Source organism: Dendrobates tinctorius, unplaced genomic scaffold (assembly GCF_039654945.1).
Source record: "Dendrobates tinctorius isolate UK_male_01 unplaced genomic scaffold, ASM3965494v1 ptg000125l, whole genome shotgun sequence".
In the NCBI taxonomy this organism is placed as follows: Eukaryota; Metazoa; Chordata; class Amphibia; order Anura; family Dendrobatidae; genus Dendrobates; species Dendrobates tinctorius.
This window is the reverse complement of record NW_027361793.1, coordinates 15,059,530-15,076,774: the sequence shown is the minus strand read 5'-3', so window position 1 is coordinate 15,076,774 and position 17,245 is coordinate 15,059,530. Positions and strand designations below refer to the sequence as shown.

Genomic DNA, 17,245 nt, shown 5'->3' with positions numbered 1-17,245 from the left:
GCTGAATTTGAAACGAGGATGGCTTCTACAAAAGGATAATGATCCTAAACACACGTCAAAATCCACAATAGACTACCTCAAAAGACGAAAGCTGAAGGTTTTACTATGGCCTTCACAGTCCCCTCATCTGAACATCATTGAAAATTGGTGGCTAGATCTCAAAATAGCAGAGGATGCAAGGCGACCCAGGAATCTCACAGAACTGGAAGAATGGAGGAAAATCCCTCAAACAAGAAGTGACAAACTTTTGGTTGGCTACAAAAAGCATTTACAAGCTGTGATACTTGCAAAATGGGGTGCTACTAGATACTAACCATGCAGCTATTGAAATTAAGAAGAGGAAGATTTCCTAATAGAGTATGAATTTTTGGCTTCAAGGATAACTCCATAACATCAAATAACTCCAAACCTTACTATTTATTTCAGTTTACAATATCATATTTTCTAAAACAAGTGTCCTACTGAATTTGTCCTGTGTCCTGAAGGTTTTAAAAACAAGTACGGCTTGGGTTCTCTCCACCAACACAATCTCATCACATATGACAAAAGTAAAAATATAAGACACAAACATGGACACTCAAACTCACATATACAATGCTCCCTCAAGGACAATAATTTGTTCTGGGAACACCGTGTCAACATTTTTTAAAAGTTCCTTTATTGAACTTAAAATTAAAATTAATTAGTCAATTGCACTGATGCAGTCAGAGAAAGGTCTATTTAGTTTATGATCCCTTCTGTCAAGGTTGTCTCTCCAGGTGTGCCTCGTAAGCAACTTGGCTGTGGTGTGTTTTAGGGGAATAAGTGCCTAGATTGCAGCAGCTGAACCCTTTTTCCACAACTCTCCTCATAACAAGGACTTCCAGAATGCGCTTTGAGGGGTTTGTGTAAGAAAGGCAAGTACCAAATGTTTGTCTTTCCTGTATAGTAGATGTTGCCATGACAAATTAACTATTTGTGCAGAAAGTCATCCAGATTTACACCGTGGTCATCCTGCCAGCAGTATATACGTTATAAGGGAAAGATTGAGTCACCTTTCATTTTTGGCTGATCATATAATAATTCATAACTAATGCAGAATCAAGAATTTCTATAAAACATATATAATTAAACAGCACTGTTTTCATAGAAGGCAAAATATGGACTTGGCAAAAGATATTTGGGATCTTAAGGAAAAAATTGTGAAGATTACAACTCTTGACAAAGGGACAATACATCAAGTGTGTAAAAATGCCTGCACAGCAACTCACAAACTCACAAACATAACAAGAAGTCCCAATTAAAAGATGCAGCACAAATAATGATATTCCAAACCCTACCATCCAAGACACTTAAAGGTGTTATCCAGGACTATATAATTTTTTATCACTATGTACCTAAGAACTAAGAGGCGGGCAGTTGCTATCTACCTGCTTGTCATGCTTGACGTCGATTTCTGCTGGCATAGAGCGGCTCCTGTCGGAAATTTAGTGGCTTCTGCTGACGTCATACAGACATAGCAGCAGCTTCTCATCCGCTCTGTGACTGCCGATGTCATGCTGATTGAGATCCAGCTGTAATTATGAGGAGCTGGATGTCAATCAGCATGAGGTCGGCCGTCAAGCCCTTCAACAGAGCAGCGTGGAAGAAGAAGAGCTGCTCTGTTGGCATGGAGGAACTGAATTGCAAGCAGGAGCGTTCAGTGACTACTCTAAGCTAGCGCCGGTTAAACAAGCAGGTAGTTGCTTCTGTTAACAACTACCTGCCTGTTACATTTAGGCTCATAGTAAAAAAAACATAGTCCCGGACAACTCCTTTAAGGTAAATAGGGAAACCACACTGCTCTACAAGTTTATCTAAATTGGGAGAAACATTAAAGGGGTTGTTTCCATTTAAATATAATTTGTCCCTCACTGCATTAAAAAAAATTAACAAAAATAAGCAAGTTGCACTAACTTTCCCAGGGTTTACCGACGAATCTTGGCTACTGCTCCCTGTCTGTGGCATTGGCTGCAGCGTTAACATCACACTGAAGCACTCTGCTCAGAGCTGCTCTGGTCGCTGACTGGCTGCAGCGCTAACATCACACTGAAACACTCTGCTCAGAGCTGCTCAGGTCTCTGACTGGCTGCAGCGCTAACATCACGCTGAAACACTCTGTTCAGAGCACTGACTGGCTGCAGCGCTAAGGGTATGTGCACACGCTGCGGATTGGGGTGCAGATTTGGCTGCGTGGATTTTGTAAAATCCGCAGGTAAATCTGCAGGTCAACAGACCTGCGGTTTTACCTGCGGATTGCTCTGCGGTTTTTCATCTCCACAATGGAGGAGATGGCAAACCGCAGCGGAATCCGCAGAAAGAATTGACATGTCAATTCTTTCTGCGGTTTCAAAACCGCAGGAAAACCGCGCGGAAAAATCCGCACTGTCTGCACTGTGGTTTTTTATTCCCATAGGGAATAATGGTACTGTACACCGCAGCGGCCAAATCCGCTGCGGCACTGCAGCAGAATCCACAGCGTGTGCACACACCCTAACATCACAATGAAACACTCTGCTCAGAGCTGCTCAGGTCGCTGACTGGCTGCAGCGCTAACATCACACTGAAACACTCTGCTCAGAGCGCTGACTGGCTGCAGCACTAAGGGTATGTGCACACGCTGCGGATTGGGGTGCGGATTTGGCTGCGTGGATTTTGTAAAATCCGCAGGTAAATCTGCAGGTCAACAGACCTGTGGTTTTACCTGCGGATTGCTCTGCGGTTTTTCATCTCCACAATGGAGGAGATGGCAAACCGCAGAGGAATCCGCAGAAAGAATTGACATGTCAATTCTTTCTGCGGTTTCAAAACCGCAGGAAAACCGCGCGGAAAAATCCTCACTGTCTGCACTGCGGTTTTTTATTCCCATAGAGAATAATGGTACTGTACACCGCAGCGGCCAAATCCGCTGCGGCACCGCAGCAGAATCCACAGCGTGTGCACACACCCTAACATCACAATGAAACACTCTGCTCAGAGCTGCTCAAGTCGCCGATTGGCTGCCATGCTGACAAAGTGACATAAGTGCCACAGAAAATGTCACATCCCGGGAGCAGCGGGGGGGGAGACTCGTCGGTGGACCTTAGGAAGGTGAGTACAACAGTTTTTCTTTTTTTTAAACAAAACGTAGTCAGGGATGAATTATATTTGAAAGAAAACAACCCCTGAAAGCATTTCTCTAAACACCTGATGTGACTATTTCACATTGTGGGTTCTTTTTATGTGACTTCACTGCATAATTGACAATGTTTGATTCAATATTGAGAATCCCATGAATGGGAAAAATAATCTATACTGATAATCTTTATGTACCTTTGTTGGTCTATTAAAAAGACATAATCCTCCTCCACGGGAAAGGAATTCCTTGAATTCAGCAATGCTGCACTTAGAAAATCTTCGAGAATGGTACACACTACAGGACAAAAGAAAAAAGAAAGGAATACGTTTCTACAAAAAATATCATGATATATTTCCATGCACATTCTGGTACATCTGTGGAAATGTTTCAGTTGAAAATAATAGCTAACAAACTACTCAGTGCATAAAGCAATAATATTCTGTAGATTGATGTACAATCATAGGTACTGCAGGTACGTGGGATGCAATGACGAGACACGAGACGGATTTAACTTTTAGTGGTGACTTATATATATATATATATATATATAAAGAGAGAGAGAGAGAGAGAGAGAGAGAGAGAGAGAGAGAGAGATGCCGATAGGGCTATCCTGAGCAACCAAAAAAGATAACAACAATTGTCCTCGCAGGGACCAAACACAAAGAAACACAGATAATGCGAACACGATGAACCCGGCAAAGGCCGGTCACTATAGGGCCGCGGTATGGCCGACTACGGGTCCTTAGTTACTATGTGTCACTTAGCCATCCTGACATCCCACGGCGTGCTTCGGAGTTACAGCTGCTGTGCCCAGCCGCCGAGGATCTGGCGAACGCTTTGGGCGTTCCTATGCCCAGGCTAGGTGGGGGCACAACAGGCCCTAGGAGAGTCCTTTTGTGGGGTAGCTCCCTGTGGAGGCAGCGGGATACCGCCTGTTGGCGGGAGAATGGAGGCCGCAGCCCCCAGGCAGGGACAGGTAGCAGTGATGCTGAGTGGCAGCTGGTAGGCCACTGGAGCAGCCAGGGGCTGAGCTAGGAGTCCCGCAGATGGCGAGGGGCAAGCCCCAGCCGCGGACTGAAGTGGGGCGGTGGAGGCTGTGGGCAGCAACGGGCAGGCCGTAGCCGTGAGCTGGAGTGAGGCGGCAACGGTCGCAGGCGGCAGCAGATAGACCACAGCCGCGGCTGGAGTGAAGTGGCGATGGCCGCAGGCGGCAGCGGGCAGGCCACAGCCGCGGGCTGGAGTGAAGCAGCGATCCTCCATTGGTCGGCTCGGTACCGTCTCCCTACGGTCCACAGTGAGTCTCTCTCCCGTCTCTCCTGCCGCTGTCCTCCTCTGGTGGCTGCTGGAGGTTCTCGCTCCCTGGCGTCCTTGAGGTCTCCTGCTCCTCCTCTGCTGATCTGCTGACTCACCCTGGCTAGCATCCTCCGCCCCTTTTATATTAGCTCCTCCTCCAACCGTTCTAGAAATCTCTGCCATCCATCCTTTAATTCTGTCCCCCAGAAACAGACCCCCTAGGAACCTTGATGACGGTCCCCTTGGTTCTGGCCCAGACACGCGGAGGGGGTCAGTCCTCCTACACAATATATATGCATACAAAAACACATACAACCCCTGCCTATCCATTAATTATGTCCATACAAAAGTGAGTCACTATATCATTCATGGACAGTACCACATATACAGTAGTGTGCTGACGGCAGAGGATGACAGGAGTGGGTATATCTAGATAGAAGTCCGGGAAAATACTTTCATTTGTTCTATTTACAGTGAATGTACACTCACTGGCCACTTTATTAGGTACACCATGCTAGTAAGGGGTTGGACCCCCTTTTGCCTTCAGAACTGCCTCAATTCTTCGTGGCAGAGATTCAACAAGGTGCTGGAAGCATTCCTCAGAGATTTTGGACCATATTGACATGATGGCATCACACAGTTGGCGCAGATTTGTCGGCTGCACATCCCTGATGCGAATCTCCCGTTCCACCACATCCCAAAGATGCTCTATTGGATTGAGATCTGGTGACTGAGGAGGCCATTTGAGTACAGTAAACTCATTGTCATGTTCAAGAAACCAATCTGAGATGATTCGAGCTTTATGACATGGCGCATTATCCTGCTGAAAGTAGCCATCAGATGTTGGGTACATTGTGGTCATAAAGGGATGGACATGGTCAGCAACAATACTCAGGTAGGCTGTGGCATTGCAACGATGCTCAATTGGTACCAAGGGGCCCAAAGAGTGCCCAGAAAAAATTCCCCACACCATGACACCACCACCACCAGCCTGAACCGTTGATACAAGGCAGGATGGATCCATGCTTTCATGTTGTTTACGCCAAATTCTGACCCTACCATCCGAATGTCGCAGCAGAAATCGAGACTCATCAGACCAGGCAACGTTTTTCCAATCTTCTACTGTCCAATTTCGATGAGCTTGTGCAAATTGTAGCCTCAGTTTCCTGTTCTTAGCTGAGAGGAGTGGTACCCAGTGTGGTCTTCTGCTGCTGTAGCCCATCTGCCTCAAAGTTCGACGCACTGTGCGTTCAGAGATGCTCTTCTGCCTACCTTGGTTGTAACGGGTGGCAATTTGAGTCACTGTTGCCTTTCTATCAGCTCGAACCAGTCTGCCCATTCTCCTCTGACCTCTGGCATCAACATGGCATTTCCGGCCACAGAACTGCCGCTCACTGGATTTTTTTTCTTTTTCGGACCATTCTCTGTAAACCCTAGAGATGGTTGTGCGTGAAAATCCCAGTAGATCAGCAGTTTCTGAAATTCTCAGACCAGCCCTTCTGGCACCAACAATCATGCCACGTTCAAAGGCACTCAAATCACCTTTCTTCCCCATACTGATGCTCGGTTTGAACTGCAGGAGATTGTCTTGACCATGTCTACATGCCTAAATGCACTGAGTTGCCGCCATGTGATTGGCTGATTAGAAATTAAGTCTTAACACACAGTTGGACAGGTGTACCTAATAAAGTGGCCAGTGAGTGTATATGTATAATGTATATTATCATCAGCATACATACCCAGTTTCCTCCATAATGCATCCACCAAAGTTCTCTGTACAGTCGCATTCTTCTGAAAGAATATTGATAGCAAGAGGATTAGTGTATTGTAGTGAAAACCCTCCATAACATTACTGTATAACACGGGATACTATTAGCTCATTACACTTATCTACTTATTTCTTATATTAACAGCAGGTATCTGAGCTGCACTGCAATCTAATACAACTAGTGATAATGTTTGGTTTTCCCTGGAGAATACAATATTGTAATGAATAACTAAGATAAAATTACAAAAACATCAATCTTTAGAAAAATTTCAGTCTTTAGATTACAACAAAGATAACAAATCACATAGTTTACAAACTTTTTTTTCCAGCAAATTAATATACCGAAGTATGAACCACTGTGATGAAAAGTAGACTCTCTATGCATGCTAAAACCTGAAATAAAAACAAAATGAGCAAATATCCTGCAGTATATGGATAAATAGCAATAGTGCATGAAAACATGGATTTTTGTGAGTACTCACCGTAAAATCCTTTTCTCCGAGACGCTCATTGGGGGACACAGAGACTGTGGGTGTGTGCTTCTGCCGTCTGGAGGCTGACACTAAGTATACAAAAAAAGAGTTAGCTCCTCCTCCGTCGCATACACCCTCGCCCCCAGACCGGGCGTAACTCAGTTTAGTGTATAAGCAGTAGGAGAACGCGCCTTAAACTCAGGCAAGAAATTATACGTCTGAAAAAGGGGCCACCCTAATCCTTACACAAGGATTTGTATAACTCAAAATAAGTAAATGCCAACTGGCTAATAGGGTGGGTGCTGTGTCCCCCAATGAGCGTCTCGGAGAAAAGGATTTTACGGTGAGTACTCACAAAAATCCATGTTTCTCCTTCGTCTCATTGGGGGACACAGAGACTGTGGGACGCTCTAAAGCAGTCCTCTGGGCGGGATCTTAGCTCACCCAGTCCATGCTAATTTGCGCCCCTGATTAGAGGTGCGCAACTGCTGCCTGGAGAATCTTTCTTCCCAGGCTTGCATCCGAGGATGCCTGGGTATGTACGTTATAATGTTTGACAAACGTATGCAAACTGGACCAGGTAGCTGCTTTGCACACCTGCTCCGCTGAAGCCTGGTGTCGCAGTGCCCATGAGGCACCCACTGCTCGAGCCGAGTGTGCCTTGATCCCTGCCGGAATCGGCGTGCCACTGATTTGATAAGATTCTTGGACCGTCAGGCGAACCCATCTGGCCAAAGTCGCTCTGGACGCAGCGAGCCCCTTCCGCCGCCCTTCTGGAATCACGAATAGAGAGTCTGTCTGGCGGAATGGCGCTGTCCTTGTCACATACCTCCTAAGGGCTCTTACCAGATCCAGGGTGTGCAATGCCTTTTCTACCCTGTGCACCGGTGCCGGGAAAAAGGAGGGTAAGACAATGTCTTCATTGATATGGAATGCAGACACAACCTTCGGCAAGAAGGGAGGAGCTGGCCTTAAAACTACCTTTATAAAAGGTCAGGAACGGCGGTTTACAAGATAAAGCCGCCAATTCCGAAACCCGCCTAATAGACGTTATAGCTACCAGAAAAACGACCTTTCTGGACAGGTAAGGTAAGGAGACTTCTTGCAATGGTTCGAAAGGAGCCTCCTGAAGGGCCCTGAGCACCAAGTTCAGGTCCCATGATTCCGTCGGCGCCTTATAGGGGGGTACTAAATGTGCGACCCCCTGCATAAACGTCCTAACCTGCCAGACGGAAGCGACCTTTCATTGGAAAAGCACCGACAGGGCCGAGATTTGCGTTCTGAGAGAACTCGGAGCCAATCCCGCGTCCAGCCCTGCTTGCAGAAAAGCCAGTACGTTGGGGATCGAAAAAACCAGAGGAGCCACTCCACGATCCCTACACCAACGGAAAAAAACTTCCCAAGTCCGATGATATACTCTCGCCGAGGAAGGCTTTCGGGCACTCACCATCGTGGCCACCACCTCGCGCCTGAATCCTGCCTGTGTTAACAGCCAAGATTCAATGGCCACGCCGTCAAACACAGGGCCCCTAAGTTCGGATGGCAGATCGGCCCCTGGGACAGTAAGTCCGGCCGATCTGGGAGACGCCAGGGTACGTCCACCACTAGTTGAACCAGATCTGCATACCAGGCCCGCCGGGGCCAGTCTGGGGCCAGCAGAATTGCTGGAACCTTCTCTCTCCTTATTTTTCTGATGACCCTTGGAAGCAGAGGCAGCGGGGGGAATAAGTACGGGAGACGAAACTGGCTCCACGGGAGCACCAGAGCGTCTGCTGCGATTGCCTGCGGGTCGAGGGATCGAGCGACGAACCTTTGCACTTTGGCGTTCTCTCTGGATGCCATAAGGTCCACGTCTGGTGTCCCCCACCGTTGGCAGATCTGTTGAAAGACCTCGGGGTGCAGGGACCATTCCCCTGCCGCGACCCCCTGTCGGCTGAGAAAATCTGCCGCCCAGTTTTCGACTCCCGGAATGTGCACCGCCGAAATTACCACGTGGTTCTTCTCTGCCCAACGCAGTACCAGCCCAACCTCGCGCATGGCTGCCTGGCTGCGCGTGCCCCCTTGATGGTTGACATATGCTACTGCTGTAGCATTGTCCGACTGAATGCGCACCGGCCGGTGTCTCAGCAAACGCTGAAAATGTTGCAGGGCCAATCGTATTGCCCGTATCTCCAGAATGTTGATCGGGAGAATTACCTCCCGAATGGACCACCGCCCCTGGGCTGTGTGACTCTGGAAAACTGCTCCCCAACCGTGCAGGCTTGCATCGGTCGTCACCACCAACCACTGTTCCGGGGGAAAAGGTTTCCCCTGGACCAGAGACGAGTCGCGAGTCCACCATCGGAGTGATCGTCGGACCGGCGGAGACAACTTGCACCGATGACTGAGAGACAGCAGCCTCCGGTCCCATGCTGACAAGAGCGCATGCTGAAGCGGACGGAGATGGAACTGGGCAAACGGGATTGCCTCCATCGCCGCCACCATTCTGCCCAACACACTCATGCCGTACCGGATGGATCTGGTGCCCGGCTGTAGAAGGTTCCGTACCCCCTGCTTGATCCTTCGCGCCTTGTCCTGAGGGAGGATCACCAGCCCCCGGGAGGTGTCGAAAATCATGCCTAGGAATACGATTCTCTGGGCTGGAACCAAGGACGACTTGCTTCGATTGATCAACCAGCCTAGACGGGCCAGGGTATCCAGTGTGATACTGACATTCCCCTGGCACGCCTGAAACGACGGCCCCTTTACCAAAAGGTCGTCCAGGTAAGGTAGTACCGTTATGCCCCGTGCATGCAGGATGGCCATAACCACCGCCATTATCTTTGTAAAGACTCTGGGGGCAGTGGCCAAACCGAAGGGCAGAGCCACAAATTGGAAATGTCGCTCTCCGATCGCAAAACGCAGGAACCTCTGGTGTGGAGGAAATATCTGAATGTGTAGATATGCATCCTGCACATCGATTGAGGCTAGGAATTCCCCTGGATCCATGGCTGCAATGACCGAGCGGAGGGATTCCATTCGGAACCGCCTGACCCTGATGAATTTGTTCAGGATCTTTAGATCCAGTACTGGCCTCACTGTCCCATCTTTTTTGGGGACCGAAAACAGGTTGGAGTAAAAACCTTGCGTCTCTTCGCCTTGCGGCACTGGGACAATGACCCCGTTGCGCTGTAGCGTCATTATAGCCTGTAACAAATCTTCCGCCTGCGATTCTGTCCCGGAAAGTCGGGAACGGAAGAATCGCCGTGGTGGGAGTCCGACAAACTCTATCTTGTACCCGGACGATATCAATTCCGCCACTTAAGCGTCGCATGCCACTGCGACCCAAACGTGGCTGAACCCTAGCAGGCGTCCGCCCACTCTGTCGTCCGTAGGTACGAAGCGCCTCGAGTCATTTTGCTGGAGGCTTTTGGGATCTGGCCCCCCTCGCTCTGGGCAAACGGCCTCGGCCTCTACCCAGCGGATTGGCCCTGTAAGAGGTTTGCCTTTCCCTACTCTGGCCATCGTTTGCGGAGGTGGATGCCCTGGCCGAAGTCCCCCCCAGGGGCTACGAAAGGGCCGAAAACGCCTCTGCGTCTGCCTGAATGCCGGGCAACTCCTCTGCTGCGGGAGGAAACTACTCCTCCCCCCTGTTGCTTCTGAGATAAGCTTATCAAGCTTCTCACCGAACAACCGATTGCCCTGAAAAGGCAATGAGGTTAAGGATTTTTTAGAGATAGAATCCGCTTTCCACAACCTCAGCCATAATGCTCGCCTAACGGCGATCGCATTTGCTGCTGCCACAGCAGAACACTCGGCCGCGTCCAGTGAGGCGCTGATGAGATAATCACTCGCTCCTGATATTTGATTTGCCACCTCCAAGATCTCCGCGGGCAGATCCCTGTCTTGGAGGGCCTTATGCAGAGCGTCCGCCCATGAAACCATGGCCTTCGCCACCCAAGTTGCCGCAAAGGAGGGGGCTAGAGCCGACCCTGCTGCCTCATACATCGAGCGGGCAAGCCCCTCTATGAGGCGATCAGTTGGATCCTTGATGGAAGAACCACTGGGTATCGACAATAGCGATCTTGATGCTAAACGTGATACCGGTGGGTCCACTACTGGCGACTCCACCCATCCTTTATGGAGCTCAGGAGGAAACGGATACTTTGCTTGCAGCGCTTTTTGCATTGCAAAACGCTTATCCGGGTGTTCTCTATGTTTCTGGACTAGATCCTCGAACTCCGGATGCGTGGCAAACCTTCTATGCGGTCGCCTGGTCTTCTTGAAGGAGACCTTGTGACCTGAGGCCGTGGACACATCGTCCTCGATCTCTAATGTCTGGTTGACTGCCTCAATGAGGCTGTCCACCGAGTCTTGGTACCCCAGGCTTTCTAGATTCCAGGCCTCCTCCTCCTCTCCCTCATCCTGATCGCTCCCTGAGCTTAGCGACGGGGAACGAGATGCCCTAATACCCGCCGCCGAAGCCCCGGAGGGCCCGGCCGACGGGGAACAAGCTCTTTTGCCATGAGCTTGTCTGGTACTGGAGCGGCCTCTAACGGTCGGAGGGTCCTGAGACGTGGACGAGCTGTCTTCCGCTGGCAGACCACCATTCTTGTCCCTGCCCGGGCCTCGAAGAGATTCAATTGCCCTTGTAAGGGACAACATAGAATGCGATAAAGACACCGCCCATTCTGGGGGTCCTGACCCCTGGGCTTTGAAACAGTGGGGGGCTCCTGGGCGCGCTCCGACTCGCAGGCTTCACAAAATTTACCTGCCTGCGCCTTTGGCAGCCTGACCCCACAGGAAACGCAAACAGCGTACAGGAAAGAGTGAGCTTTCCCTTTGCCAGACATATTGCCCAAGCTTGAAGGTAGGGTAGAAAGGAGGAGGAGGGTAACCCCTTTCTTGACTACCAGTGCGGCTCTCGAAACGGGGTTGCACTCACCCACAGGTAACGTTCCAGGCCTCCTCCTGTCGGACGACCACGGACATGCGAGGAGAGGGGGGGGCTGAGCCGTACCGGAAGTCAGTGGGCGGGGCTTCCGGCTACCACCGGAAGTCGGCGGGAGGGGCCTCACGCGGTACCCACGGACTTCCTCATGCAGCAGGGGCCGCGGCCGCCGGCGGGGCTTCCGGCGGCACTCCGTACACGGGGCGTGCGGCGTTACTCGCCGGGGGCAGCACCGGGTTCCGAAAACTTGCGGTGTGCTCCGGGAGAGAGGCGGACCTACCGGGCCCCGACCTTTTCCCCTATTAACAAAAGGTGAGCAGGGCCTTCCGCCGTGGGGGCTCTCATGGGGTGCTCTCAACTCCATCCCCGGGCAGGGAGGGGGAGGCTTCTGGTACCGGGACGAATCTTCGATCCCTCGGCTCACCTGCGCCTCCAACTCAACCCCTGGTCTCACTACCTAGGGGTGGAAGGGGCATCAATGAATTCCTGCGTTGCAGGAGAGGAACAACGTGGAGGGTCGCTCACACGTGCTCGCCTGTTGAGGTTATGGGGAAACCGAATCCTCTTATCAGGATGCGTTGCCACCTCTTTACAAAATAAAAAAGAAAAATGGTTGTTTGGGGAAAAGTCCCAGATGTGTCCCTCAGTGCGGGAGAGAACACGTGGAGGGCTACTCACACGTGGTCGCCCGTTGATGATTTGGGGAGATCGGACCCTCTCTATAGGATCCGTCGCCCCTGTCTTATCTTCATAGAAAGGGAAAAAAAAAAAAAAAAAAACTAGTCTGGAGCTCCAGACTGCGTGTGCCTCCATCAGACACTAAGCAAAAAACTGAGTTACGCCCGGTCTGGGGGCGAGGGTGTATGCTGCAGAGGAGGAGCTAACTCTTTTTTTGTATACTTAGTGTCAGCCTCCAGACGGCAGAAGCACACACCCACAGTCTCTGTGTCCCCCAATGAGACGAAGGAGAAATAACATGAGGTACTTAGTTAACATACTGTCATGATCCAGACCGGATTTTGAGCCCTGTCTTTCCTTTTTCCTGGTCTGGTCAAGTCAGGGGTTAACATTTCTCAGCTTCAGTCTGGGTTCAGGAATGCTATTTATCTTAGCTGCTTCCTGCAGGCAATGTCAGTTATAGTTCTGCCCACAGCGTGAGTAGCGAACTCTGTTATATCCTGATTCGTCCTGCTGTTATTCCTGACTCGACCCATGTCTGTGTTATTCCCAGCTACTCAGTGTGTCCCTTTTGTGTCTGGACTTCTTGGTACTTGAACTCATCTTTGACACTGACAAGCTTTTGTCTCATGTCTATGGCATATCCGCTCCTGACCGTTACTTACCCCCTGGCATGTCTCTGACCCTGAGTTTGCTTATTCTTTTGGTACTGCGCTATAATCTAGGATTTGACCCGGCTTGTTTGACTTCTCTGCTGCCACCTGGTGGGAGCTTTGCTGCTGAATGGCAGGTCTGCTTCATCTGTGTGCTTGACCTCTCTCCACTCTATCGCCACCTAGCAGAGCTAGCTTCTACCTGCATTGCAGCAGCGTGATACATTATTTTGTTAATAAAATCGTAAAAGCCATCTCACCGCGTCACGGTGACGCTATTCGGCGTGGTCCTAATCTCTAGTATTAAAACCTCACCATATGTCAAATGACATAAATGTGAATGAATAAGGGTGAGCAAGACCGAGACACTGAGTAATGGACAATCAGCAGTTGGGAGCTATATAAATGTAAGCCCTTATTTGAACAGAGTGCAAAAAACAAAAAACCTTATTCACACTTACGTTATTAGACATATGGTAAGGTATTAATGCTAGACATTAAGACCTCTCCTAATAGGGTCACCTCGAAGTGGGGAGATGGCATTTATGTGTTTTTGATCAAAATTATGTTGACTAAGTACCCTATGTTATTTTCATGCACTATTGCTATTTATTTATTCATTTATTGCAGAATATTTGTTCATTTTGTTTGTATCTTTGGTTTTGTCTGCTTAGTGGCCAATGTGAACATAAGCCTACTAGTAATACTCGTGTGCTAAGAGTATCTTCGGTGTGCTTGAAAACTATTTTCGAGTCGCCGTGGCTGCATGTCTCGCTGCTGTTCGACAGCCAAAACGAACAGTCGCGAAGGGATTGCCTATTTTCATACATTTGGGTCTCTATACATGCTATATATCCTCAAAATGATACTTACTTGGCTTCATCTTCCTGGAGGCTGGTTCCCACTGTATACCAAGGTTCTGAGCTAAACTCTGAGCCAGTTGCTGGGCCATGGCCGCCAAAAACCCATACTGTGACAAAAATGTATAACAATTAGTGTGTAACAATATAGTGCAACATTATTGTTTTCGGTTATAGAAGACAGATGGATAGATAGATCGATAGATAGATCGATAGATCGATAGATCGATAGATAGATAGATAGATAGTAATAAAAAATGAAGGCAGCACTCCTTGCTCTTCGTAGTGAAAAGATTAGAAGGTTTATTCAAAACACTACAAATAGTAACTTGGCACTCAACTTGAATGATCCTTTTTGAAAGAAAATTTTATTATGTGCAGTCTCAGAAATTAGGATGATGCACATTGTGAGATGCTTGGCCATATAAAACAGGCGTTTGATATGAAAAAGCTGTATGAGCTGTCATACAAGCGGTGGATATACCGCGTTTTGATCTACATACCCCAACCGACCTCCACAAGCTTTAGGGGATACCACTACATTGATTACACTGCTTATCTTGTGCTCCCTCTCAGCTACAGTCCTGGATGGACCTATGGTTCAAGAGCACTTAGTTTTTCATATCAAACGCCTGTTTTATATTGCCAAGCATCTCACAATGTGCATCATCCTAATTTGAATCCAAGGAGTTAGATACCGCACCAAAATCAATATATATTGAGTCTGGCTAGTTTACCAGCCCATACGCAAACAGTATCAAGTGAGTGCACAGTGCACACCTGCACCAACCTTGATAGCAGGAATCAATATATACGAAATTTTGGACTTGCATTTAGTCACCACACTGTGACATCAGTCGGACCGATGAAGGCCTGTTGTGGGCCGAAACGTTTCTGAGACTGCACATAATAAAATTTTCTTTCAAAAAGGATCATTCAAGTTGAGTGACAAGTTACTATTTGTTATTAATTTGGGTCTGGGTAACCTACTTGTGCACCCTGCGGTAGTGCCACGCTATACTTATTCAAAACACTACGTCTGAGCGACGTTTCGGCTCACACTGAGCCTTTCTCAAGCAGTGGTTGTTACTAGTGTTGAGCATTCCGATACCGCAAGTATCGGGTATCGGCCGATATTAGCTGTATCGGAATTCCGATACTAACTTCCGATACTTTTTTCATATCGGATACCGGAATCGGAAGTTCCCATAATGCTATGAGCCCGCTCGCTTTGATTCAGCCAATGGGAATCCTCAGAAGTGTGGGCACATCCTGTTAGGCATGTAGGCATGTTAACTATTGGCAAGGCTGTGATTGGCTGCTGAAATGATGTCATGATGCACTATAAAAGCTGCCGCCACGGCCATTTCTGGTCACTCTGCTGTGAATTCAGTTAGGGACAGGCTGCTGTTGAAAACTGTGAGGGACAGTTAGACATAGCGATTCTACAAAACATATTGTGTTTTAACCAGGCTACATAAACCACCACTGTAGCTTTCTTTTCCCTAGCAGCAGTGTTCACAGCTGTCTGCAAGGGCTGTGTGAGTGCATCTCACGCTGTGGAGTGTGTCCTGCAGCCACGTCTGGTTGTAGGCCGCCCAGCGTGCCTCACTTCTGCCTCATTCATATTTTTCTTTTTGAGCTGCTTATTTTTCAAAAATTCTATCTAGTGTGCTTCCATCCGTATCCATATACGTTGGTTGCAAACACTAGTAGTAGACAGCGGAGCCTTTCTGCAGCCTTTCAGTGCTAGTGCCCATTTAGCTGCACTGTTCACGGCTGTCTGAGAGGTCTCTGACTGTGTGTGAGTGCAGCTCACGCTGAGTAGTGTGTCCTGCAGCTGCATCTGGTTGTAGGCCGCTCATCGTGCGTCACTGTCACACATATTTTTCTTTTATTGCAGCACCTTTTTCCTTCTCCTATTAGTGTGCATCCATCCGTATCCATATATGGTGGTTGCAAACACTCTAGGAGTAGACAGCAGAGCCTTTCTGCAGCTTTTCAGTGCTAGTGCCCACTTAGCTGCACTGTTCACGGCTGTCTGAGAGGTCTCTAACTGTGTGTGAGTGCAGCTCACGCTGAGTAGTGTGTCCTGCAGCTACATCTGGTTGTAGGCCGCTCAGCGTGCGTCACTGCCTCACACATTTTTCTTTAATTGCAGCTCATTTTTTCTTCTCCTATTAGTGTGCATCCATCCGTATCCATCTACATTGGTTGGTTGCAAACACTATAAAGGAGTAGATAGAGGAGCCTTTTTTCTGGCTTGTGCCCTTCATCTGCAGCCAGATTAGAATTACCCAATATTTTTGGAGCCTCATCTTTTGCATTGTAGGTTACCTGCCTGCATTGTAATAGCTCCAAAAAGTTGGTGATACTATCACTTTAAAATCTTTGGTCTCATCCTTTTAGTTTTTTTTCACAAAAAAAAACAATAAAGTTCACCAAACACTACATTTGAAAGTTGTGTAGGCCACATTAGCTCCTATTAAAGTGTAGTCCACACACACACTTCATAAAATTAGTGTTTCTTCTACCTGTAACCAGCTGTTCAGGAATAAGCACACTAAGCCCCCCTTTGTACTTTTCTGTCAATCTTTATCAGTCTAGCAAGATGAAGAAGGCAGGGAGTAAGGCACGTGGGCGTGGGCATGGAGTTTCAGCAGGGAAAGGACGTGGGGATTCTGCAGGGAGAGGACGTGGGGATTCTGCAGGGAGAGGACGTGGGGATTCTGTGCCTGCTGCGGGCACCAGTGAGTCAGCTTCCCCCAGTTTTTGCAGGCAACAGTCCTTTATGCGCAGCTTTGTAGGACCTCGCCGTACCCCACTGCTACGGGAGGAACAAATTGAAGCCGTTGTTGGATGGATGGCAGCTAACCCATCGCCTTCATTGACTTCCACATCCTCTCAGGGACAGAGCACCGAAGAGCAACCATCTGTCTCTTCACCACCTGCCAAAGTGCCCAGGCAGTCAGAGAGCCCTGGACAGGAGCCATCACAGACTCTACTTCTGTTCTCTGAATCTGTTGGCTTGGAAAGAGGGGGCCAGCCAAGCAGCATTTCAGAATGTGAAGAAGAGGGAGTATGCAGTGATGCGCAACTTCATTGTCCCTCTGAATCTGAAAAGGCGGGTGGGCCAGTGCCTATGGTCAGCACACCTCAGTACGCATCAGATGATGACGAGACACAGGTGCCACTTTCTGTGGTGTGTACGGTGCTGGCGAGACAACCCAGGAGAAGCAGGTGTTTGAAGAGGGGAGTGTAGATGATAAGGTCCTTGACCCATCATGGTGTGAGGAACAGGAAGGTGGTGGGAGCAGCTCTGAGGAAGAGATTCCCCTAATTGCCAAAACAGGAGGGAGAGGGAGGGGGCAGAGTTTGTTGCCTGTAGCCTCCACTTTGGCACCCGTTAGGAGCATTCCTCTTTCAAAAGCCAAAACGGGCGCTCCCAAGACTT

The 17,245-nt window shown here is 48.8% G+C and overlaps 1 protein-coding gene across 9 annotated transcripts in view; it reads right to left on the bottom strand.

The window, feature by feature from the left end:
- Positions 1-17,245, bottom strand: part of ADAM23 (ADAM metallopeptidase domain 23) — an 889,186-nt gene that overhangs the window by 197,694 nt on the left and 674,247 nt on the right. For 7 of the 9 annotated variants that reach the window (XM_073541893.1, XM_073541897.1, XM_073541896.1 and 4 more), the window contains exons 13-15: positions 13,805-13,901; positions 6,169-6,220; positions 3,331-3,430 (exon numbers count right to left, since the gene is read on the bottom strand). In XM_073541893.1, coding sequence (XP_073397994.1) covers positions 3,331-3,430; positions 6,169-6,220; positions 13,805-13,901 — 249 coding nt within the window. The remainder of the gene's footprint in view (positions 1-3,330; positions 3,431-6,168; positions 6,221-13,804; positions 13,902-17,245) is intronic. The other 2 variants (XM_073541894.1, XM_073541902.1) reach the window with 1 other exon arrangement.